This window comes from Chionomys nivalis, chromosome 18 (assembly GCF_950005125.1).
Source record: "Chionomys nivalis chromosome 18, mChiNiv1.1, whole genome shotgun sequence".
NCBI classification, from domain to species: domain Eukaryota; kingdom Metazoa; phylum Chordata; class Mammalia; order Rodentia; family Cricetidae; genus Chionomys; species Chionomys nivalis.
The window spans coordinates 3627569-3651525 of record NC_080103.1 but is presented as its reverse complement, the minus strand read 5'-3'; the positions used below and the strand labels follow the sequence as shown (position 1 = coordinate 3651525).

Here is a 23957-nt window from a genome sequence, read left to right as displayed (position 1 = left end):
TGCGACGTCCCCACACTGAACTGAAAGCCAGGCGGGCCTGCCCCTCTGCGGGTGGTTATTAAGTGGGTGAAGCCCCAGTGGAAAGGCCTAGAGATCAGGAAGCAGAGACGACAGGCAGGGCCTGGAGGCACGGGAAGTTCTCGCCCTTGCTTCAGAGTCCACCACTAGCCTCCCGGGGTCCTTCCTACATGCACCCCCACCCCCGCCCCCAGGATCTTAAACAAGGTCCCTGCCTGGCCCCTCCTCGTCAGCGTGGCCAAGGTTGGACCCGGTGAACCCGAGACTAGCAGGCTTTCGAGGGAATCAAATTGAGCTGTGGACTGGGTTTGGAGGATTAACCTCAAAGCCAGGCCAGACGGTGTCCAGCCACTCAGGCCCACGTCGAGGCAATCTCCAAATAATGGTGTGTTGAAAACTTGGAAGGATGAGGAAGAGAGGTTGCCTCTCAGAAGGGCTTCTAGACCGCCCCCGCCCCCGAATTCTCCACCACCCAGAAGGGAGTGGGACACTTTGGCCTGAGTCTCAGGATACAGATTTTAAAAGGGAGAGCTCATTGGGGACGGAGGGGACGACATAAGGGGCATAGGCGTCTGGAAGAAAGAGGACACCAGGTCGAGCAGTTTCACCGCAGACAGCTGCAGAGCTGGAGAGAAAAGGGGACATTCTGAGTGCAGGCTGGAGTACCCCCCCCCCCCGCCCCGCACGTGCCCTGCCCCCAGTGTCGTCTTGCTGTAGGTACAATGAAGGAATTTAAAGTTCTGACAGTGAAATATGGCTTCTAACCCAAGAAATGAGGAGAGAACAAGGCAGAAAACAGGAGCCTGTTGCCCTCCCCTCCAGTGTCCCTACCTCTTCAACCAGTCATTGTGTTTATCTCCAGACTCCTGGAGCCCATAGGCAGGGGAGCCCGTTCTCTTACTTGGGTGGCATTCTCCCTCATGCAAAAGAAAAGGGCAGGGCAAGCCCTCACTCTTTCCAGGAGCCTTGAGAACCTTACTGCTGGCCACCAGGGTCAAGACACCTAGGTAGCCTAGGAAGGAGGCCTGGGATAGCTCTGAGAATCACAGACCAGATGAAGAGCCACAGAAGCTGGAGCTTGGGGGTGGGAGCTCTGGGCCCACTCCCTATACTTCTTCCCCACCACCCCCTCCTCTAGCAACTGGCTAGGATTTCCAGAGACAGAAGTAAGACAAAGGGAAGTGGGACTGGGCGGGGAATTCTTTCCAGATGTGTTTGTGGTTTGGCAGCTTAGGGCCAGAGCTCCAAGCACCCCAACTTTGCTGAAGGAGAGTGAGGGTGGGGACATATGCGGAGTAACCAGAGCTGGGGGTTTCGGTCTCCAACAGCCCTTTATTCCAGGGGAATAGCGGGCGTGCTCAAGTGAGCAGCTGGGGAATGAGGGGGTCTGGAAGGCACTAGGAGGGCTGGCAGAGATGGATGGGGGATGCAACCGACAAGGGGCAGGGGCGAGGGCTCCAGAGCGGTTGGATGGGAGGAGCTGCAGCCAATAAGAGTTCCATGCCCCACTACTGGCTTTAATTTCCCACTGGGATCAATAAGGAAAGGAATTTCCCAGTGCCTCTGGCTTTTCAATTATAACCAAATCTGCTGCAGCTCTGCCCCAGGTGACCCCACTCTCATGATTACACCCCTCTTGGGGCTCCCTCTCCCTCAACCTCAGTTGAGAAACTAGGAAAGCAGGAGCAGGCTGAGGGTGAAGTGGGGGAAGAAGCAGGCAAGCTCAGGAGAGTGAAGGAACATTCTGGTGCTTTGTTCCATTGTGCGGCTAGGAGAAAGGAGTGGAGATGGGCTGAGATGGCAGCAGGGAACAAGTATAGGTCGGGTAGAGTGTGGTGGAGGACTGCAGTGCGGGGCTTGGAACAGGAGACACCTCTGTCTGCTGTATCTCTTCCCATGAGGCTGTGTGGAAGAAAGGAACCACCCAGGCCATCATGGACGGGGCCATGGCTGACTGGGGGGGTGGAGTAGGAAAGTCACAAAGTTCCTACACTCACCCCCAACCAGGACTACAGAGATTCTCTGCCAAGGTTAGTACTGGCAGATGACTTCACTCAGAGCAGCTATTAGGTCAGTGTTTGTCCACTTGGACTTCCAAAACGAAAGTCAGCCGGGCTGGGCTGGGCACTTGTACAGCGGTGGTGGTGGGGTTCTGTGTCAGAAGAGAAGCCGTGTCTCCTGAGCCCTTACACCCTCAGGACTCCACTGCACAGAGAGCTTAGATCCAGCATTCTCTGCTCCATTAGAGTCCTCCATGCAAAAGGAACTCTTGTGCCTTCTGTCTCCTGGTTTAGAGACCAAGCCTCTGTCATTGTAACAGAATGGAGGGTAATACAGCCCCAAAGCTGAAAGATAGGGTCAGGAACCTAGGAAGGAAGCAATTCACCTCCCAGAAACATTTGGGTGCAGGAGGGAACTCCCTGAGAGCTAGGAGCGGAGGACAGAGGACCCTGAGGAAACGGAGGTTAAAGGAAGGTCCTGCCCCAAGGCAGAGGATGCAATGACTTGCGGGGCTAGCCTGGGGTCTGGCGAAGGGAGGAAAGTAGGGCCAGGAGGACAACACAGGAGCCTGAGAGGAAACAATAGGAAGGGCTCCAGCAGAAGGAGGGGCTACCTTAAGCCAGAAGAGGGTCTGTGCAGCACCCAGGCGATGCGGCACCCAGGCGGGGCCTCTATTGTTCTTGGCTCTGCCGCGCTTTTCCCAGCTCCAGCTGCCAACGCTCTCCTCAGGGCTGGGCTGGGTTGGGCTGGCTGAGCCAGGAAGACAAGAGGGTGGGGTAGGGATGCACTGGCTGAGGACGTGTCCAGACTGAGTCTCAGTCCCCTGCATGGAAACTGACCTGCAGTTACACTTGGGTTGGCCCTGAGGGCCGGTTCCTAGTACTGTATCCATCTGCACTAACACTGTCCTGCACCCAGTCCTAGCAGCCAGGGTAGGGGGGGGATGGGGGCTATAGCCATGGGCAAGTCCAACAGGTAGGGTGGGTGGGTTTTATGGCATTTGGGGAAGTGGCCTGTTCTGAAAAGGACACACAACTCTGCCACTTTGCCCAAGAGAACCCCAATCCTGTCACTTCCCTGGTGCTGCTTTCCTGCCCTCTGAAAGTAGGAAACAGAAAAAGAGCTGGGACCCGGGACCCTCCTCTGATTTCCTGTACTCGGAAATTATCTGGCTCCTGGAGGCTCCTCCTCCCACCCTTGTAATCTTGGACAAGCAGAGATTAGCAGGGTTACCCGACTTTAGTCTGGGCATGGAGATGGCTAAAAGCACTTAGATTTGATTCCTAGCACCCACATGGTGGCTCACAAACTGTTCTAATTCTAGGTCTAGTGGATCTGATATCCTCTTCTGACCTTCCTGGGCATCAGGCATGCACAATATACATGCAGCCAAGCACAGACACATCAATTAAGTAATAATAAAGGTTCAGATTAAAAAAATAGAATTCAGAGTCTGGTTCCTTTGCCAGGCCAGGGCCTTGTTCACCTGACCTGCACTCCTATCCCTTCTGAGAGCAAAGTCAGAGAGCTGGGTAGGCAGGGGTGGGCGAGGAGGCTCCATACTGACCTACATCTAATAGTTTGTTCTAGGCAGCATGAACAAGATGGGGGAAGATGTTTGAAGTGGCAAGTTCTGATTTTCCTCTCTGTGGGTACCAGTTTTGGAAATGCCAGCTGTCGAAGAAAAACTAAACTGCGCCAGAACCAGCCGTACCTCATCTGGTCTGTCAGGACCCAGTGTCCCTCACTCCCAGAGGGCATGGGCCTGAGGCCTGTGAACTTGTTAGCCTAGCAGAGCAGTATGCTGCCCAAATGATGTTCCCAACTTTCTCCTGCCTGCCACTCCCCTACTGACCTGGGCCAAGCCATAGCGGGAGCTCTGGAGCTTGGGGATTGGCAAGAACATGTCCCTGGGGAATCAAAGAGGCCAGTATTTTCTGGATTTCATAGTTAGTAGCTGTTATGGGTTGGGTAAAATGCTGCAGGCACCCGAAGGGGCGGCAGGCTGCGGGTCCCGAGAGCCGCCAGACCCAGACAGGGATAGCATAGTTCCCCAAATGGCTGCAGTGGTCCACGAGAGGCAGTGAGTCCCAAGCAGGGAGCCGCACGGTGGGTGAGAGACCTCGATGGGGCAGCCAGTCCCACAAGGAGAGACAGATGGGCCACGCAACGAGACCGTGCCGCACATCTCCGAAGGGGAGAAGAGGAGAGAGAGAGAGAGACAGAGACAGAGACAGAAGGGGGTGTAATGATCTGTCCTCTCGCCTGCTTGCCCTTGCTCGGGGACCTGCAACAGTCACTGCTCTCGGGACCCGCAGCGTTTCTGCTGCTGCAGCCGCAGGGGATCCACGGCATTTTTAATCAGTCCATTACAAAGCCTGTAAAGCATTTTCTTAACTAATGATTGACAGTGGAAGGCCCAGCCCATTGTTAGTGGGGCCAGGCCTGGTTGCCCTGGGTTCTATAAAAAAGCAGACTGTGGTCAGGCAGTGGTAGGACATGCACTTGATCTAAGCAATTGGGAGGCAGAGGCAGGAAGATTTCCAAGTTCTAGGCCAGATTAGTTTACAGAGTGAGTTCAGGACAGTCAGGGCTACACAGAGAAATCCTGTCTCAAAAAACAAAACAAGCCGGCTGAGCAAGTCACGAAGAGGAAGTCAGGAAGCAGCACCCCTCCATAGAGTCTGCATCAGCTCTTGCTTCCAGGTTCCTGTCCTAACTTCCTTTAGTGGTGGACTATGGATATAGAAATGCAAATAAGCTGGGCGGTGGCGGCGCAGACTTTAATCCTGGCACTCAGGAGGCAGAGACGGGCGGATCTCTGTGAGTTCAAGGCCAGCCTGGTCTACAGAACGAGTTCTTGGACAGGCTCCTTGTGGAGGCCCAGAAATGTGAGCCTGTTTTCACGCTGACCAAAGGTCAGAGAGTTTGGAACTTTCTAGTTCCTTTAAGGTTAGTGTGCTTTACCTCTAAAAGGTCCCACCTAGGCCGGGCGGTGGTGGCGCACGCCTTTAATCCCAGCACTTGGGAGGCAGAGGCAGGCGGTTCTCTGGGAGTTCGAGGCCAGCCTGGTCTACAAGAGCTAGTTCGGGGACAGGCACCAAAAGCTACAGAGAAACCCCGTCTCGAAAAACCAAAAAAAAAAAAAAAAAAAAAAAAAGGTCCCACCTAGCGTTGGCCAGAGTTCTGCTCTCTCAAGGTTATTGTCAACAGGTGTGGCTAATTGCCAGCTCTTATGCTCCAGGAATAGAGTAGATCTGTTCCTACCGCAAACAAAAGTCTAAGGATCCAACGAAGTTCCAGTTCCTTTACTTCTGCGCAGGGAGAGGTTTGCCTACAGAGTGTTTTGGTCTAGGGTGTGAGTGTGACTTGTTTTGTTCTAGCAACAGAATGTTTAAGTGTGAATGTAGCCCGTGACCTTAAATTGGTATGTTTATTTCCTTTTATTGTGTTAATGCAATTTTTTGCCTTACTCCTACCTTTTGGGGTCAGGGGTATTTTATGCAGTGAGAAATTAAACACAGGCAAATTTTCAGTACTCACTGGAACTCCCTCCCAATACTATCCTATGTGTTTCTGTTTTAACTTCATTCATGTCTTCATATCCTTTACTATATTTCTAAATCCCTATGCCTTTATCCTGGGGAAATGTATTTTTGTCATGGCTGGTCTCCAACAGCTCCAAAGCTACAGAGAAATACTGCGGGGAGGGGGGGAATGAAAGTCAAATAAACCCTTTCCTCCCCAATTTGCTTTTGGCTGTGGTGTTTTTATCTTAGCAGTAATAACTCAAATTGAGACAGCAATGAGCAAGACTCTGTCGTGGAATATTTAACTAGGCAAAGATGTGTTACATTTGTTTATCTATGTTAAGATGTGTTGCGTTTGAGCTAGTAAAATTAAACTGAGCTCAGAGATGCGGATCAGCAACTATTTGACAGTAAATAGCAGGGAGGAGCTTAGGTGTTTTTTAGTTGGGGCAGATGTGGAAGTAGAGAGGCTTCTAAAGACGCCAGTAAAGAGAATGTTAGCCAGTTGCTACTTTAACTCTTCTTCCTCTTCCTTTTCTTCTTTTGGTTTTTCGAGACAGGGTTTCTTTTGTAGACCAGGCTGGCCTCGAACTCACAGAGATCTATCTGCCCGTCTCTGCCTCCTGAGTGCTGGTATTAAAGGCGTGCACCACTGCCTGGCTACTTTAACTATTTGAGCTAGCAAGTTTTCACCCTAGCCTTTGAGTCTTGTTAGAATAATAGAGATTTCGTTAAAGCTACAGAGCCACTGTCTGGGGAACAGAAAACCCCAGGCTATGATGGCCTTAGAGCCAGTCCACTAGCAGTTTAAAGCACAGCCATTGAGACAAAGGTAAAACAGCACAGCCACACAAACTGACTGCAGCATCCACAGCAGGCAGATGCCACTTGCCAGGACTCCTGGAGAAGTCAGCAGATTTGGTGAGATACCTGGGAAACCCTTTAGGAGATCTTTCCCACATTGAGAATGACCACCATGACAATGCAAGGTGACAGCACCCTGTGTAAGTGCCACCATGGGTGTCTGATGGAAGATGTAGAGAGGATAAATGACCTGGCTTGGGTTGACCTAATATTGACTGGAATCACTATCAGTTTGGTCATTAATATTTTCTCCTTAAAAAAGTGGTTTGATGACTGTCAAATATAATTTGATTGATAAGATACAAGCCTTAGAAAGACCTACTAATGAAAAAAGTAAAAATATTCACACAGACAGGAATTTAGAATAGAACATACCACAATATTGCATTATGAAATTGAAGAGGAGTGGCCTAAGGGTATTAGAATACCAACCTGAATATAACTGGATATATTGTACAAGAACCACCACCAGATGATAGGAACCCTCAAGGCTATGTAGAAGTTAATTGGAATCCTGTAGAAATGCTAGATTTGAGAAGATTTAAGGAAGCAGTCATTTCATAATCTGCAAAATGGAATTCAGAAAATGTATTGCATTGGGGGAGAGGTGGTTTTTGTTTGCACAGGAAATGAAAGGCTGTGGAGTCCTTCAAGATTAACAGAGATCAGTATGATTGGAGAGACCTCCTGAAAGTCTTGGCTGCAGACATAAGAAATAAAGCAAGAACTACAAGACAGGTGACATATATACTGTTCCCTCTGCATGGGAACAATTCTGAGACTGACAATGTTACAACTGGTTTTCCCAGGACTTGATCGTCTCAATTTTCTCAGGGTCTCCTGGAGATGGTATAGCCCTCACACAACAAAAAGCAGTCTAGAGAACACAAGGCCCACATTCCCAAGACATGGGATGGGTGGTTTTTATCATTCAATGGGTTATAGATATTTATCATTATTTAGGGGGGATATAGGAATATAAGATAAAGACAACTATTAACCTCAAATATTTATATTGGTATGGATTTTGATATATATTTAAAGTTCTTTTTGTTATATTGTATATGTTTCTTTTGTTTATGGTATTGTGCTTTTGAAGCTCACTTAAAAATGGAATGTACAATTGAATGTAGGTTAGTAGTCATCTATAACAATCAAGCTTGTAGTCATGTTAGGTATGTTTTCAAGGTTAAACATATATTTTAGATTGATCTTTAAAGACGTCGGAGACTTACAGCCGGGCGGTGGTGGCGCACGCCTTTAATCCCAGCACTTGGGAGGCAGAGGTAGGCGGATCTCTGTGAGTTCGAGACCAGCCTGGTCTACAAGAGCTAGTTCCAGGACAGGCTCCAAAGCCACAGAGAAACCCTATCTCGAAAAACCAAAAAAAAAAAAAAAAAAAAAAAAAAAGACTTCGGAGACTTACAGAATATGGCCTTTTAGATGTTTGATAATCTAAGGCTTTTCATAACAGTGAGACATGTCTGTTCCTGGCACCAACTTATTTTATAAAAGGATGATGGATGGAGATCAAAGAACCTCCATAGGGAGCTTGCTTGCATTGTGGCAAAGCTAGCCATTTGAGCAAGAAGCGACTCGTCTTAACTACTGACAATATGCTGTACAAACTGGACATGTAGGACAGAGGGAAAGACCACTGAATGCCAAGACAGATGGGACAGTCCTTCAAAATTCCTGCTTCATAAAGTCTGACACATACTCTAAGCCTGTAGGCCAAAGATGGATGCCCCGATGTTGCAGAGGAATCTTGGGTAACTATCCAGGCAGCTAGATGTCTTTGTCATTTCTATAGTTTTGGAAGTTGCTTGCTCTGCACTTCCTGTTTACTCGAGTAATATTATATCTGACTCAGGTCTCTGATGGAGTTGAAGACTAGAGACTAGATAGTTATAGTTAACAGTTTTCTTTAGTTAATATAGAAGGTAAAGGCCTACCTTTAGTAGCAGCAACTGAACCACTGTGAGGGAACAGTACTCCTCAGGCTATGGCCTGAGCAGCCTTGCTGCTGGTAGTTTAAAGCACATTCATTGTGAGGTCAGACAGCAGGGTTTCACATGGTGCACGAGTAAAGCATGCCTTTGGGGAACTAGACACTCTGGCCCAGGTGCACTGTGCTGCTTGCTACTCAGAAGGGTTGGGTCCTATTCTGAGAGCTCTTACTCTAGGGTAGACAGTGCACACAAGTCTTCCAGAAAATGTCATGGATCTACCCTAAAGTATAGTCAGACTTTATTTGTTGGCTCCCCAATAATGACAGAGAATTTTACTAATTATGAAAGCATAACTGATAGCTTACACTTGTTTCTAACAAGTTTTGTTTGTTTTGTTTTTGTTTTCTGGGACAGAGTTTCTCTGTGTAGCTTTGGTGCCTGTCCTGGAACTAGCTCTTGTAGGCCAGGCTGACCTCGAACTCACAGAGATCCACCTGCCTCTGCCTCCCAAATAGTAGGATTCCTCATCCCAACATTGCCTATGCTTCTTTCTCTGTGTCCTCAGTGTCTCCCTTTCTTCTCAGCATCCTCTATGCCCAGGAATCCTGCCTACCTTTTTATTAAACCAGAGTAACTTATCTTCACAACACTACAGCATCATTCTGGTGTGCTGAAGATATGTGGGGCCTCGACACTGAACTTCTATGCACTTGTGTGTGTGCACGTACATGTTCATGGTGTTTATGCCTGTCCATGTTTGGGGGCCACAGGTCAATCGCGGGTATTTCTGTTTTTGAGACAAGGGTCTGTCTCTACATAGCCCTGTCCTGAACTGTGTAGATCAGACTGGCCTCGAACTCAGCGATCTGCCTGCCCTGCTTCCTGAGTCTAGGATTACAGGCATGTGCTACCACACCCAGCTTTACCTTATTTTTGAGACAGGATCTCACACTGAAACTGGCTCTCACTGATTCAGCGAGGCAGGCTGACTGTACCTGTCTCTGCCAACACTGACTACAGGCATATGCTGCCACAGCTATCTTTTACATTGGTGCCAGGGATCCAAGCTCAGGTCCCAATGCTTGTACGGCATGTGTCTCACCAATGTGCTTATGGACCCTCTCTGGAAGTCCTTGGATTCTGTGCACCTAAAAAGGGCATGGGATGACAATGTCTCTAATAAGCCCAATGGCATGGCCCTGTTGTCACTTACTGTAGTACTCACAGGCTCCTCCCTCTTCAGATACTCACCTCTTGACCTTTTCACAATCCAGCTTCCACACAGCAGCCAGCATAGTCTTCCAGAAACCTAGATCTGTTCACATTATTAACCAGCATGGTACACTGAGAAGTCCTGGCTCTTCTTAGCCAAAGACAAAACCATTTTCAGTGTCTAACACACTGCCTGGTACAGAACAAACCCCAGCCAAGAATGTCCTGTCAGATACCAGATGCTACCACAAGGGCAGGGCCTTCAGGCCTACTCAGCAAATCTGGAGCCAAGGCTACCACCCTCTAACATTTGGCCTGGGGAAATTTCTTATCTTCTTGGTTAACCTCAGTCTCAACCGTTGAGCCTGTTGCGATGGCGGAGCAGTTAACCCTGGCTGCTCTTGCAGAGAACCAGGGTTTGAGTCCCAACACCCACACGACAACTCTCAACTATCTGTAAACCCGGTCCAGGGGAGCTGATACACTCTAATGGCCTCCTGTACCCTGTCAGCTACCCCATATTTTCTTTTATAGTTTATGAGCTCACCAGGCACATAAGCAGTGCACAAACATACATGTAGGCAAACACCCAGCTTCCAGTGACACCGTGTACCTCAAGGGCTAGTATAGTGCATATTGCGGTGCGGTCCTACTGTAACTACAAACACCACCCCTTAAAAGTGAAGAGTAGAACTCAGGATGTGAGACAAAAACCATTAAAAGGCCAAGAATCAAAGTAACTTCATTGCCACAAATAAATGGCAAAATGAAACCATGAAGATACGGAGAGATGCCGGGCGGTGGTGGTGCACACACCTTTAATCCCAACACTCAGAAGGCAGAGGCAGGCAGATCTCTGTGAGTTTGAGGTCAGCCTGGTCTACAAGAGCTAGTTCCAGGACAGGCTCCAAAGCTACAGAGAAACCCTGTCTCGAAGAACCAAAAGATATGGAGAGATGGCTCTGAAGTAGGGACAGTAAGGCTGGACAGACACATGACTCACCTTTTAGAGATGAGGGTGTGTACCACTAAGGAAGAGCTGGCTGGCATCACCAAGCACCCTTCCTCCCCCACTGTCCTCCTTTATGCCCCCAGATTCATTCTACCTCACTCTGGTCACACACCTTCTCCATGAGGGTGCCTGCCTGGCTTAGGCTGTCATTTCAGGTGTGACTGCTGGATTGATAGCAAACACAAGGCACTGTCTGTGTCACAAACGCTTACTAGAGCTTCAGACAATCCAACAAACAAGGTCTCCAGTGACCCCAGAAATACTCTTATACAACTATGTAACCCTCTGCACCTTGTGAAGTCATTTAATGTGAAGCCAAAGAGAGCTGGAGAAACGGCTCTTTTCAGAGGATCCCAGCTTGATTTCCAGTACCCATTTTCCAGAAACTCACAATATCTAGAACTTCAGTTCTAGAGGCTCTGACACCCTCTCCTGAACCCTTAAACACCACACATATATGTTGTGGAATAGAATTTTTTTAAAAACAAAACAAAACAATGGGAGGTGACTTATGTCACAAACTGAGAAAAAAAAAGAGTAAAGATGTGTTAAAATTATTTAACATTTGTTAATGTTGCAGAATAATTGTTTAACTATGAAAGATGTGTTGCTGTTTTACCTTTCCTGCCCAAGGCACCTGACTGATCTAATAAAAAGCTGAATGGCCAATAGCTAGGCAGAGTAGGGATAGGCGGCAGGCTGGTGGGCAGAGAGAAAAAGAGAGAAGGAGGGAGAAAGAGAAGGTGACGCCTGGGGCCAGCCAGGCAGACAGACATGAAGGAAGCAGGAAAGTAGGGCATATAGAATGAAAGAAAGGTAAAAAGTTCCAAGGCAAAACACAGACGAACAGGTTAAATTAAGTTGTAAGAGCTCTACTGAGACAAGCATAATCTAAGACCAAACATTCATAACTTAGTAAGTCTCTGTGTCTTGATTTTTGGAGCTGGTTGGTGGTCCAAGAAAGTCTGCTACACATACACATGAATAAAATAAAAATAATCTTTATGAAAAAACCCACTAGTTTTCTATTATAAAAATTCATAAAAAGAATCATTTGAATTTTTAAAAGGTTCCATTTGCAAGGTGAAAGATTGAAAGACTATTAAAACAATGTAAATTCTTTGTCAACTAAACAGAACCTAAATCAAGTAAACATGTGGCTATACAGTTTAGCATCCAGCCACACAATCCATTTCTTCTCTTCTCTACTTCTATGAGCCAGAGCTTTTCTATGTATTCAGACTGGCCTTGAATTTTTTTTTTTTTTTCAAAGTCCACTGGCCTTGAATTTTTGATCTTCCTGCCTTGGCTTCCAGAGTCCTGGGATTACAGCCCACCATGCCTACCTCCATAGGACACTTCTGAAGTGAGAGGATACTATTAATTACTTTATAACAAAAAACATAAAATTCAAAGACCCAGGCACAGAGGTGACACTCATGTCCCAGTTACTCGGGGGCTGAGGAAGAAGTCCTTTGAGCACACTGAGGCCAACCTCGGCAATACAAGAACCCCTTTAGTCTGCTCCCCACCAAAGGGAGACACATCTATGTTATGTGTCTCATGGATAAAATAATATGAGAATCTGTACTCCATGGTGTGCCTTGCTTCCTCAAAGTCAAGAAAGCTGATCGGCACAAGCACTCTGGGACATGTGGTTAGCACTATTAAAAAAGCAAGCCATCTGTAGCACCTCACGTCGTATTCCATCCTTCCCACCCTCTCCTACACCCCTGCTGGGTACTGAACCCAGGGGCTTGTGTATGCTAGGTACACGCTCTAGCACCAAGCTTACTCCTGATCCTTTTTTTTATGTCAGGACATCTTGAACTAATTCTGTAGCCCAGGCTGACCTTAAATTTAAAACCTGTCTCAACCTCCCAGTATCTGAGATGACAGGCCTGTGCCACCCGACTGGCCTAGAGGTGGGTTTCCCCTTCCATTAGGCACTTAACCACACAGCGACCACAGCAGCTGAGATGAAATTTCAATGGGTATTAAGTCTCTGGTGAACTCCCTCTCTTCAACAATTCTAACTTCTGCAGATGTGCAGCTGGAAGAACTGTGGTTTGGGCTACTGCGTGTGTCCCTGGGATTGCTAATTTTCTGGAGGATTCTGGGCCAGGTGCTGTTCCCATTCAACTTCAACCAACTTGTATAGCTCCATGGTGGCCTGAGCATCTTCCACTGAGGAATGTCCACTTTTTCCAGCCTAAAAAGGAAAAGAATATGAAGAAAATAAGAACTGCTTTTTCTTTCTTTTCCCAGTCATCCCCCCCCTTCAAGACAAGAAACTTGCTCTGTAGACCAGGATGGCCTCAAACTCACAGAGATCAGTCTGCCTCTGCCTCCCAAGTGCTAGGATTAAAGGTGTGCCAGCACTGCCTGGCTCATCCACTCATTCCTGTAGCAATGTATATGTATCATATTCTGCAGAGGCAGGACATTCCAGGTCACAGATAGGCCTGCTGAGTCTTGTTTCTTAGATACTCTCCATGTGACATGTACCCGCAACTCTGTATTCTGTGGCCACTGTCCTTGACTGCCAAGCATGTAGCTTGAGCAGTCTTCTGTTCTCGCTGTACCATCTGGTAGTCTATGAGGTACACAGAAATCATTTATTATTTCTCCTCATTGACAGAGACTACTGGGACCTGAACTGTGTGTGCTGGGTGCACTTGGAGAGAAGTTACCTGGATGTCCCGATGTAGCAGTTTCTTGGTGAGATGCTTCAATGACAAAGTGACATTCTCTGGGCAGTCAGCCTTCCGGTTGAGGAGTGGTATTTGGGAAGTGTCTCGGGTGAGGGACTTGGGATGAAAGTACTGTAGGGCTTTGTAGTCATTGTGGATGGCATGTCCAATTACTATCTTCCCCTTGAGTATCTTCAAGATCTGGAATGAGCACGCAGAAGGTAATGAGAGGGATGTTCAAGGTGGAGCTCCTTACACACGGCAGGCCCAACACGGCCATCATCAGCATCCCACCCCACCCTTTTGAAATGCCCTCTTCCACAAGTGTTCCTCTTTCAGAAACCCTCCTCTTTTCCCTAGAGAACTGCTATGTGGAATCCCATTTGGAACTACATCACCAGAGCCTCCTCATGTTTATTAATTTCTACCCCAACCGTGGTCTTCAGTATTCTCCCCCGCCTCCAGAACCTGAGGCCTTGTATATGCCAGGCAAATGCTCTAACACTGGCCTCTACCTCAGTTGCTTCCTTCAGTCTTGGATAGCACAGACATTAAAGATGCTGCTCATGGGGCTGAAGAGATGACTCAGCAGTTAAGAGTGTGTACTGGTCCAAAGAACCAGTGTTTGGCTCCTGGTACCCTTCCTTGTAGGGTGACTCACCAATGCCTAAGTTCCCAGTTTCAGAGGATTTGACACCCTCTTCTGGTCTCTGCAGGCACTGTACTCACATATAAAAATGCATGTACACATAATTAAAAATAAATCTTTAGGGGGCTGGAGAGATGGCTCAGTGGTTAAGAGCATTGCCTGCTCTTCCAAAGGTCCTGAGTTCAATTCCCAGCAACCACATGGTGGCTCACAACCATCTGTAATGGGGTCTGGTGCCCTCTTCTGGTCTGAAGGCATACACGCAGACAGAATATTGTATACATAATAAATAAATGAATATTTAAAAAAAATAATAAAAAAAATCTTTACCAAAATATTAGTTACTAGGCAAGGTTGTATAAACCTACAATCCCAACACACAGAAAGCTGAGGCAGGTGAACTACAAGGCACAGCAGAGACTGAGCCACATGAGACCCTGTCTTAACAAACAGTGCTGGATCTAGGGGCTTGGCTCACAGTGCTTGCCCAGCATGCACAAAACCTGGGTTGGAACCCAGCACTACAATAATTGGGCATGTTGGCAAAGGCCTTTAGTCCCCATACTTGGAAGGTGAAGGTAGTAGGAAGAACCAAAGTTAAAGGTCATCCTTGGCTCCATAGCAATTCTGAGGCTGGCCTGGAATAAATGAGGTTAGACTGGGATGACACCTGCCTCATGGTGTGGACGACGATGACAGTGAGACGACTCAGAAGGTAAAGGGTCTTGTCACCAGCTTGATGATCTGAGTCTGATCCCTGAGACCCACATGGGAGGTAATTCCTCTACACACATGCCATGACACACCACTATCTTCACAGAATAAACGAGGAAAAAAAACACTTAAAAGTAAGTTGAAGATGGGTTTTTCTGCATACTCGTCTTGAAACCAACTAATGTCTCAGCATTTAAAACCTTCAAGACCGCCAGGTGGTGGCAGCAGTGTATGCCTTTAACCCCAGCACTTGGGAGGCAGACAGACCTCAAATTGCAAAGCAGATCAAGGGTGCCCTCTGGTGGCCTCCCAGCACCAGCGGGCTCCTCTCAATTTCCTCCCTTCATTTCTCTCACCCTGCCCTCTACTCCGGTTTATTATTAGTTGTGCTCTCTAGCTTGGGCCTAGAACGAGTAGGTTTGTTAAGGGAGGGATGAGAACCCCTTACAATCATGTATCTTTTATGTCTTTTACTACAGGCCACCTGGATACCCCCCAACCAATACAGCTTTAAAACAAATTGTTTTTATTTTATATGTATGTATACCACATGTATGCTTGATGCCCAAAGAGGCCAGAAGAGCATCCCTGGAACTGGAGTTACAGTTGAAGAATCGTCACATAGGTACTTGGAATGGAACCCACCAGGTCCTCTTTAAGAACAGCAAGTGCTCTTTACTGCTGAGCCATCTCTCCACGCCATTTTTATTTTGTTTTTGTAAAAGTTCTGTCTCCTGCTCCAACACTCAGCACTTGCCCTAAGCGACTTTCACACCTGCTGTTCAGCCCACTTCTATCCCTGGCTGGCTGTTAATTCTTGAGGGCAACTCCACCACACACTAAGTGGATCTCAACTAGTAAAATTACCTTCACCACCTAGTTGTGGCTACCTATCTTTAGCATTCCTACAGGGTTAATCTTGTCAATCTGACAAGATCTAGAATCACAGAGACAAACTACTGGCCATATCTGTGAGGGAGGGAGGTTCTAGACTAGTTAACTGAGGTAGAAGATCCACCCTAAATGGCAGTAACCAGCTACCTCACACTCCATGCCATGATGTACTAAACCTTCACACCCCAAATAAACCCTTTATTCCTCAAACTATTTTGTCACAGCAATAAGTACCTAAGACAGAAGAACGGTAACGAGGTGGAGGCTTTGCTGTGATAAACCTGACTGTGGTGGCCACCATTTGCCCATAGGTTTAAGTGCTTAGTCCCTAGTTGGTGGGCTATATAGAAAGGATTAGGAGGTGTGGGCTATATAGAAAAGATTAGGGTGGGTGGGCTCTGAGGTTTCAAAAGCCCCATGCCAAACCCAGTGTCTGTCTGTCTCTGCCTGCTGTCTGTGGATCAAGATGTAAAGCTCTCAGCTACTGCTCCAGTACCATGCCTGTCTGCTTCCGGCCATGATGGTTATAGACTCACCCTCTAAAACTGTAAGCAAGTTTCCAGTTAAAGGCTTTCTTTTATGAGCTGCCTTGGTCACGGTCTCTTCAAAGCAACAGAACAGTAACTAATCACTCACCATGTGATTCTCAGGCCTTTGAGCTGGTTTTAGAGGAGGAAGGTGGGAGTACAGAACTGAGGGTTACAGAGCCCTAGACGCTACACAGAGCTCAATGGACTGTCCTGGTGGGCTCCTAGAAGAGAATGCAGAAGAAATGCCAGCTGTGGAAGCCTGGCTAAAGAGTCCAGAGAACTGAAGTGAGGCTGAATTAAAAGGTAATGGACTAATGTGTATGGCAGAGGATTTTTCTACAAAGGTTGTATGAAGGCGACTGCTCACTGTTCTTATCCAGATCTACCATGAAAGACAGCAAATAGGACATTAAAATATGAAAAAATTACAGTTTAGCGGGGGAAAGGACCATATATTTAAAGTTGCAGGCTACAAAAGAAGATACTTGCATCGGGATAGGGGAGTTAAGAGCAAGGCCCCATCCACAGGAAGCTCCAAACTGTGAAAACACACATTCATTTGAATGGGAAAGCTGAACCAAGGATCCTGCTGGAAAACAGCACTTAGGAAAGAGTTTTGTGATGTGAAGTCCTTCTGTATATGTTGCTTTTATTGGCCAATGAATAAAAGCTCTTTTGGCCAGTGGCTTACCAGAGTAAAGCCAGGCGGGATATCCGAACAGAGATGTAGAGAAAGAGTAGGCGGAGTCAGGGAGATGCCATGCAGCTGATGAAGGAGAAAGGCACTGCTGGAACCTTACTGGTAGGCCACAGTCTCACAGTGATACACATATTAATAGAAACAGGTTAATTTAAGATATAAGAGCTGGGGGCTGGAGAGATGGCTCAGTGGTTAAGAGCTTGCCTGCTCTTCCAAAGGTCCTGAGTTCAATTCCCAGCAACCACATGGTGGCTCACAACCATCTGCAATGAGGTTTGGTGCCCTCTTCTGGCCTGCAGGCATACAGACAGAACATTGTATACATAATAAAAATAAATATTAAAAAAAAAAAAAAAAAAGAAGAAGATATAAGAGCTAGCCAGAAATACGCCTAAACTATTGGCCAAACAGTGTTGTAATTAACAGTTTCTGTGTGATTACTCAAGTCTGGGTGGCAGGAAACAAACAAGTAATCCACTTACAGTTTTCAACTAAGCTCTCATCAAAGCATACAGCTTTACTTTAAGGGAACTAGACTACATTTTGAGCTGGAAGCAGAACTTTGCAATATGTACTGAAAACAGCCTGGCATTGGTATAAGAACAGACAGGAAGCCGGGCGGTGGTGGCGCACGCCTTTAATCCCAGCACTTGGGAGGCAGAGGCAGGCGGATCTCTGTGAGTTTGAGGCCAGCCTGGTCTACAAGAGCTAGTTCCAGGTCAGGCTTCAAAGCTACAGAGAAACCCTGTCTGGAAAAACCAAAAAAAGAACAGACAGGAAGACCAATGGAACTGAATAGAAGACCCGGATATCAATCCACACATCTTCAAACACCTGATGTTTGATAAGGAAGCAAAAAATATAAAATGGAAAAAAGAAAGCATATTTAACAAGTGGTGCTGGCATAACTGAATATCAATATGTAGAAAAATGAAAATAGACCCACGTCTATCACCATGCACAAAACTCAAGTCCAAATGGATCAAAGACCTCAACATAAAGCCAGCCACACTGAACCTTATAAAAGAGAAAGTGGGAAGTACACTTGAATGCACTGGCACAGGGAACCACTTCCTAAATATCACACCAGCAGCACAGACACTGAGAGAAATAATTAATAATGAGACCTCCTGAAACTGAAAAGCTTCTGTAAAGCAAAGGACATAGTCAATAAGACAAAACAACAGTCTACAGAATGGGAAAAGATCTTCACTAACCCCACATCAGACAGAGGTCTGATCTCCAAAATATACAAAGAACTCAAGAAATTGGACACCAAAAGATCACATAATCCAATAAAAAAATGGAGTACAGACCTAAACAGAGAACTCTCAACAGAGGAATCTAAAATGGCTGAAATTAAGGAAATGTTCAACATCCTTAGTCATCAGAGAAACGCAAATCAAAACTCTGAGATTCCATCTTACACCTGTAAGAATGGCCAAAATCAAAAACACTGATGACAGCTTATGCTGGAGAAGTTGTGGAGAAAAGCTGGACAACCCCTTTGGATGTCAGCATGGCGATTTCTCAGAAAATTAGAAAACAACCTTCCTCAAGACCCAATAATACCACTTTTGGGTATACATCCAAAGGATGCTCAGTCGTGCCACAAGGACATGTGCTCAACTATGTTCATAGCAGCTTTGTTTGTCATAGCCAGAACCTGGAAACAACCTAAATGCCCCTCAGTCGAAGAATGGATTAGAAAAATGTGGTACATTTACACAATGGAGTACTACACAGCAGAAAAAAAAATAATGGCAGCTTGAATTTTGCAGGAAAATGGATATAACTAGAAAAACATTATTTTGAGTGAGGTAACCCAGACATAGAAAGACAATTATCACATGTACTCACTCATAGGTTTTTTTTTTTTTTTTTGAGACAGGGTTTCTCCGTAGCTTTTGGTTCCTGTCCTGGAACTAGCTCTTGTAGACTAGGCTGGCCTCAAACTCACAGAGATCCGCCTGCCTCTGCCTCCCGAGTGCTGGGATTAAAGGCATGCGCCACCACCGCCCGGCTTCATAGGTGGTTTTTAAACATAAAGAAAGCCAGCCTGCAAACCACAATCCCAGAGAATTTAGACAACAATGCGGACACTAAGAGAGACTTACATAGATCTAATCTACATGGGAAGTAGAAAGTAGAAAAAGACAAGATCTCCTGAGTAAATTGAGAGTATGGGGACCTTGGGGGAGGGTTGAAGGGAGGGGAGAGGCAGGGAGGGGAGCAGAGAAAAATGTAGAGTTCAATAAATATCAATAAAAAATTAAATGATAATAATAATAAATTCCTGAAGGCCATTTAGGGGCCAGGTTGTATGTGTCAGGGTTGGTGTTCCTTCAAGGTCCCCTACACAAAGCTGTGAAGGTGAAACCTAAGTCATAATGGAGGATCTGGAATTTTGGAAATGCCAAAACCATGGTATAGTCAAGAAAAGCTACAGGCACAGAGTAAAGCTACCCCAACAAAGGGCTCTGTGTGCTATAGGCGGCAGCCCTGTAAGTGCTGGGCTACCTATGGCCCTGGTGTCTGTCCTGCTGTGTTTCCGTCTCCCTCTGGTTTAGTCTTTCCTTGTCATGCCCTGAGCAGTTGGTTCCAGGGGCTTTATATAAGTAACCCAGGAGGGAGCAAGGCAGTAAGCAATTCCAAGGTCTCTTCTTCACTTCTTGTCTTGAATTCCTGCTCTGACTTCCCTTCTCGCATTATAACTGTAAGCTTAAATAAACCCTTTGCTCCCCAAGTTTCAGTCAAGCTTCCCCCATGACCTTGGTTTTTCGAGACAGGGTTTCTCTGTGTAGTACTGGAACTCACTTTGCAGACCAGGCTGGCCTCGAACTCAGATCCACCTGCCTCTGCTTCCCAAGTGCTGGGATTAAAGGCATGCACCACCACTGCCCAGTTAGTCAAGGTGTTTTATCACAGCAATAGAAACTTTAAGACAGAAATTGATACCAGGTTGTTGGATATTGGTGGCATGTGCCTTTATTCTCAGCACTCAGAAGGAAGAGGCAGGAGGATCTCTGAGTTCATGCTCAGCCTGATCTACATAGTGAATTCCAGGACAGCCAGAGCTATATAGTGAGACCCTACCTTGCGCGAGGGGGGGGCACCACCCGGATGAACTCTTCTTGCTTCCCCAGGGTCGTCAGCACACAGAAGATGTGCTCCAGAGTGGGCCAAGGCTGCATCTCCTACTGGCAGCCAAACTTGCTACCTTAAGAGTCACCCACCCATGTGGTACTGCTGTTGAAGGCATGATGGGACCATGGAGAGGCATTGGTGAAGGTGCCCAGTTGAAGTGGAGCCCCCAGCATTTTGGAGATGCCAGTACCATGGGATGGTCATGGAGAGTGGCAACCGTGGGATGGAGAAAGCCCAAGCCTAGGAGAAAAGCTGTGTGTGCTGTGGCAAGCCTTCTGGAGCCTAGAAGATCCTGAGTCTCAGAATATGACACTTAAGCTTCATACCATTGGACTTCAGCTCTGTTTTCCTTTGGTTGTAACTGTTATCATGTCTCTTTCCTCTTGAAATAATAAAGTATTTAAACTTGGTTTCGATTTTTAGAGGAATCCATAGTTATGAGACCTCAGAGAAACTTTGGAATTCTAAAGAGATTTTAGATATTTTAAAAAGACTAAACTTTTAAAGTTGGAATTGGCTTCTAAAGTTTAGAATATGTTTTATATTGTGATGCTACTATTAATATGACATCTTGGGGACAACAATAAAGAAAAAGTTATGATTTAACAATGATACGTTTTTATGTCAAAGTTGACAAGGGGTCAGTTGTACTAACTAGTTTTATGTCATCTTGAGACATATCTGGGAAGAGGGAATCTTATTAAGAAAATGTCTCCACTGGATTGGTGTGTAGGCATGTCTGTGGTGCATTTTTTTTTTTTTAACTTTTTTTTTTTACGGTGACTGATGTGGGTGGTGCCACCCCCAGGCAGGTGCCTGGATGTTGTAAGAAAGCAGGCTAGCAGGCCAGGTGAAGAGTAAGCTAGTAAGCAGCGTTCCTCCATGGACTCTGCTTCAGTTTCTGCCTTGACTTCCAGCTCTAAAGTCCTTCATGCTAGATTATAACTTTAAGATGAAGTAAACACTTTCCTCTTCGAGCTGCTTTTGTTTTATCTCAAAGAAACCCTCAGACAGGTAGGTTCTGGAAAATCAGAATCCAGTCCTTGTGCAGCAGGCCCTTTACACAATAAGCCTCCTCTCCAGCTCTAAATCTGTCTTTGAGACGGGGTCTTGCCATGTAACTCTAGCTGGCCTGGAACACACAGAGTCTACCTATCTCTGCCTCCTGAGTACTGGGAATAAAGTGTGCTCTGCCTCACTCAGCCTTTGCTTTTGATGTGGCAGGGCTCACAGTTAAGAGTCTGCCTATGTTTCAGAGACCCTCTGGCCTTATATTTTTGGACAGTGTTTGGACTGTTACAGACTATGGAGACTTTTGAAGTTAAACTAAATCCATTTTGTATTATGAGACGGCTATGAGCTTATGAAGACCACGGATGGAAGGTTATGGCTAAAAAGCGTTATGCTTGGGCATCAAATGGACAAGAGGTAGACTCATGATAGAACTGTCTACTTGAAAGGACCTAGAATTATCGAGAAGACAAATTTATGAGTGTGTCTGTGAGCTTTTATGTTGGGTGAACTGAGGTGGGAAGACCCATAGTAAAGCAAAACAAAGCAAAAATAACCCATTCATTCCATTAGCCAGAGTCCTGGACTGAATAAGGAAACCAGAGAACCAGCATTCATTTCTCTCTGCTCCCCGATTACTCAGTAGCCACATCCTGCTCTTGCTGCCACGGTGTCTGCACCATGATGGAAGGATCCTCAAACTGGCAAACCAACTTGTTAAATTCCCTTGGTCAGGCATTTTGTCGCAGCAAACAGAAAAACAATTCCTTACTGCATAGGAAGCCTTCTTTCTCATGTGACATTATTCTCCCTCCCTTCACAGCCCTTTGACACCTCCCCAGAACAGCACACGCTCAAAGTCCTCCCCTGACCCTCTCTGCCCCATGCTCCTCACCTGACTCCGAGCAATCTTAAAGGGTGTAGCTTTAGCCATGTGGCACTTTCGGATGCCGCTCCATCTGGTCCGGTAGTCCACGATATGGCAGGGGGGGAGGACGTAGTCATCATAAAGCACATCCCCATTGTAGCTCACAATGCTGCATCGGGCCAAGGAACTAACACGCCCCTTGGGTCCTGTGCCCACCATCTCACAGTCGACTGCCACCATCTTCCCTGGCAAGTTTTGGGAGACTTTAAGGCACTTATCCTCTGAACGAGCGTCGGTGGATCTTTGTGCAGCATTTTTCTTTGAGGACTTCTTCTTCTTCTTCTTCTTGGAGCCTTTATTCTCCAGAGGAGCTTGGGTGGAGTTCTGTGCAGCACTCTTCTGTGCGGGCTTCTTGGAGCCCTTACTCTCTGAAGGAGTTTGGGTGGAATTCTCTGTGGCATCTTTCTTCAAGGGCTTCTTCTTGGAGCCCTTCTTCTGAGCGTGAGCTGGGCGGCTCTTAATCTTTGGAAGGGCACTCTGAAACTCCCCTAGCAAATCGATTTTAGCCACAACAGAATCAGTGTTCTTTGAAGGAGCAGGGGTCAGCCAAGACAACGATGCTTTCTTGTCTGTGGACTGCTCTGACTCCCTCTTGGAGGCAGCTTCCTCCTTCTTTTTTGGGCATGGAAGGATCTTCAAAATGCCATCTACTTTTGAAGATGCTTCCCTTTTCTTTAGAGGTTCTGACTGCAATTTAGACACCTTGCTAGGAGGTTGGTTATTTCTCTTCAGAAATCCTCTCTGTTCCAAGAACCGTCGCTTCTTAACAAAACGTTGGTGCTTGGCATTTCCTCCAAACGCCTTTTTTGGAGGTTCCCCAAAGTCCAAATTCAGGAGTATGGTAGACATGAGGGCAGCGGATGGTAGGAGAGCAGCTGGGAAGAACGGCTTACTGATGAAAGAAGACTGGGAGGCTCATTCTCTGTGGAATCCCATGGTCCAACATGTGGAGGTCTGCAATTAGCCCTGGGGACAAAAGTAATCCTGATACCTGCATCATCACCCTGGGGGTGGGGGCGGGGTAAAGTAAGACCAATTCTAGAAGGCTACAAGCCCAAACCCTGGGTACTAATGAAGTCTTAAAATTCAACTTTGGGTGAATCTTAAAAAGGATGTTTCCACTCTCCAGATTCAGTGTCTTCTTAAAAAATGATACAGAGGCTGGAGAGATGTCGTAATTAAGAGCACTTGTTACTCTTGCAGAGGCCCAGGGTTCAGTTCCCAGCACGCATGTGGCAGCTCACATGTGTAACTCGTTTCAGGGGGATCGGATGCCTTCTGATCTCTGCAGGCCTCAGGCACTTAAATTGTGCACACATATATACATGCAGGCAAAGTACTCGCACAAATACGTGAAAAGGCTGAAGCTGGGGTAAAAAAGGGTTGTGGAGACCACGGAGTTCTAACTTGTCAAGTCCGTTAAGTCAAAACAAAGGTGTTGTGAGAACAGCAGAGAAGTAGCACTCCTAAGTACTAAACGTTTGCTAGCGGTGGGAGGACACAGCACAGACGTCCGTAGGATTACCCAGGCATCCTCAGCGTGGCGCACCGCTCTCCCTCGGCTCCACGTGGGGGGGGCACAGTCTCCTCACACACCTCACCTGTGGTGTCGTTGTCCCCCTCCCCGCCTAGCAAGGACCTGGGACTCCAGACAGCACCAGAGGATCTGAGTGGAGGAAACTCAACAAGCCAAGCGGCCCACCTCGTCCGGCACACTCTGACGGTCCACGAGGCGCAGGCCATCCCCCAAACACCCCATCCACCTACCTCCAGGTTGGGTCGCACTAAGATCGCAAGCGTCCGGAGTCGGATGCGGACGCAGGTGCGCGCCGACGTACACCGGGACGGCAGGAGCGCGGGTGGCAGCGCGAAGGCGGCCGGCGCACACGCGCCCGCAGCGCCCCCGCCTCAGGCAGCGAGGCCAGAGACTCGGAGTGCGTGAGCAGCGGCAGCGGCGGTGGCGGCGGCGGTGGCGTGGGTGGGGGCGGGGGCGGGATGCGCTCCCCGGCCCCTCGGGCGCCGTGGAGGTACAACTCGAAGGTGGTGGGCCGCCGGAAGCGGAGCAGCGCGCGCCGGAACCGTGGCCCCACTTCCGGGAGGGG

The 23957-nt window shown here is 47.2% G+C and overlaps 1 protein-coding gene across 1 annotated transcript; it reads right to left on the bottom strand.

The window, feature by feature from the left end:
* Positions 1 to 11144: 11144 nt before the first annotated feature.
* On the bottom strand, positions 11145 to 23912 carry Isg20l2 (interferon stimulated exonuclease gene 20 like 2). Its single transcript, XM_057793206.1, has 4 exons — positions 23623 to 23912; positions 21823 to 22821; positions 13283 to 13483; positions 11145 to 12801 (listed from the first exon to the last, which is right to left on the bottom strand). Exons 2-4 carry the CDS (start codon positions 22702 to 22704, stop codon positions 12688 to 12690), a joined length of 1197 nt encoding a protein of 398 aa, XP_057649189.1. The 5' UTR covers positions 22705 to 22821; positions 23623 to 23912; the 3' UTR covers positions 11145 to 12687.
* Positions 23913 to 23957: the final 45 nt, after the last annotated feature.

Bases quoted from the DNA above. Each gene is read 5' to 3' on its own strand.
- Isg20l2 (XM_057793206.1), bottom strand. From the start codon at position 22,704: ATGTCTACCATACTCCTGAATTTGGACTTTGGGGAACCTCCAAAAAAG. The intron at 13,484-21,822 runs GTGAGGAGCATG...TGCTCATTCCAG, and splicing joins TTAAGATTGCTCGGAGTCAG to ATCTTGAAGATACTCAAGGG. The intron at 12,802-13,282 runs GTAACTTCTCTC...TTTCCTTTTTAG, and splicing joins TGCTACATCGGGACATCCAG to GCTGGAAAAAGTGGACATTC.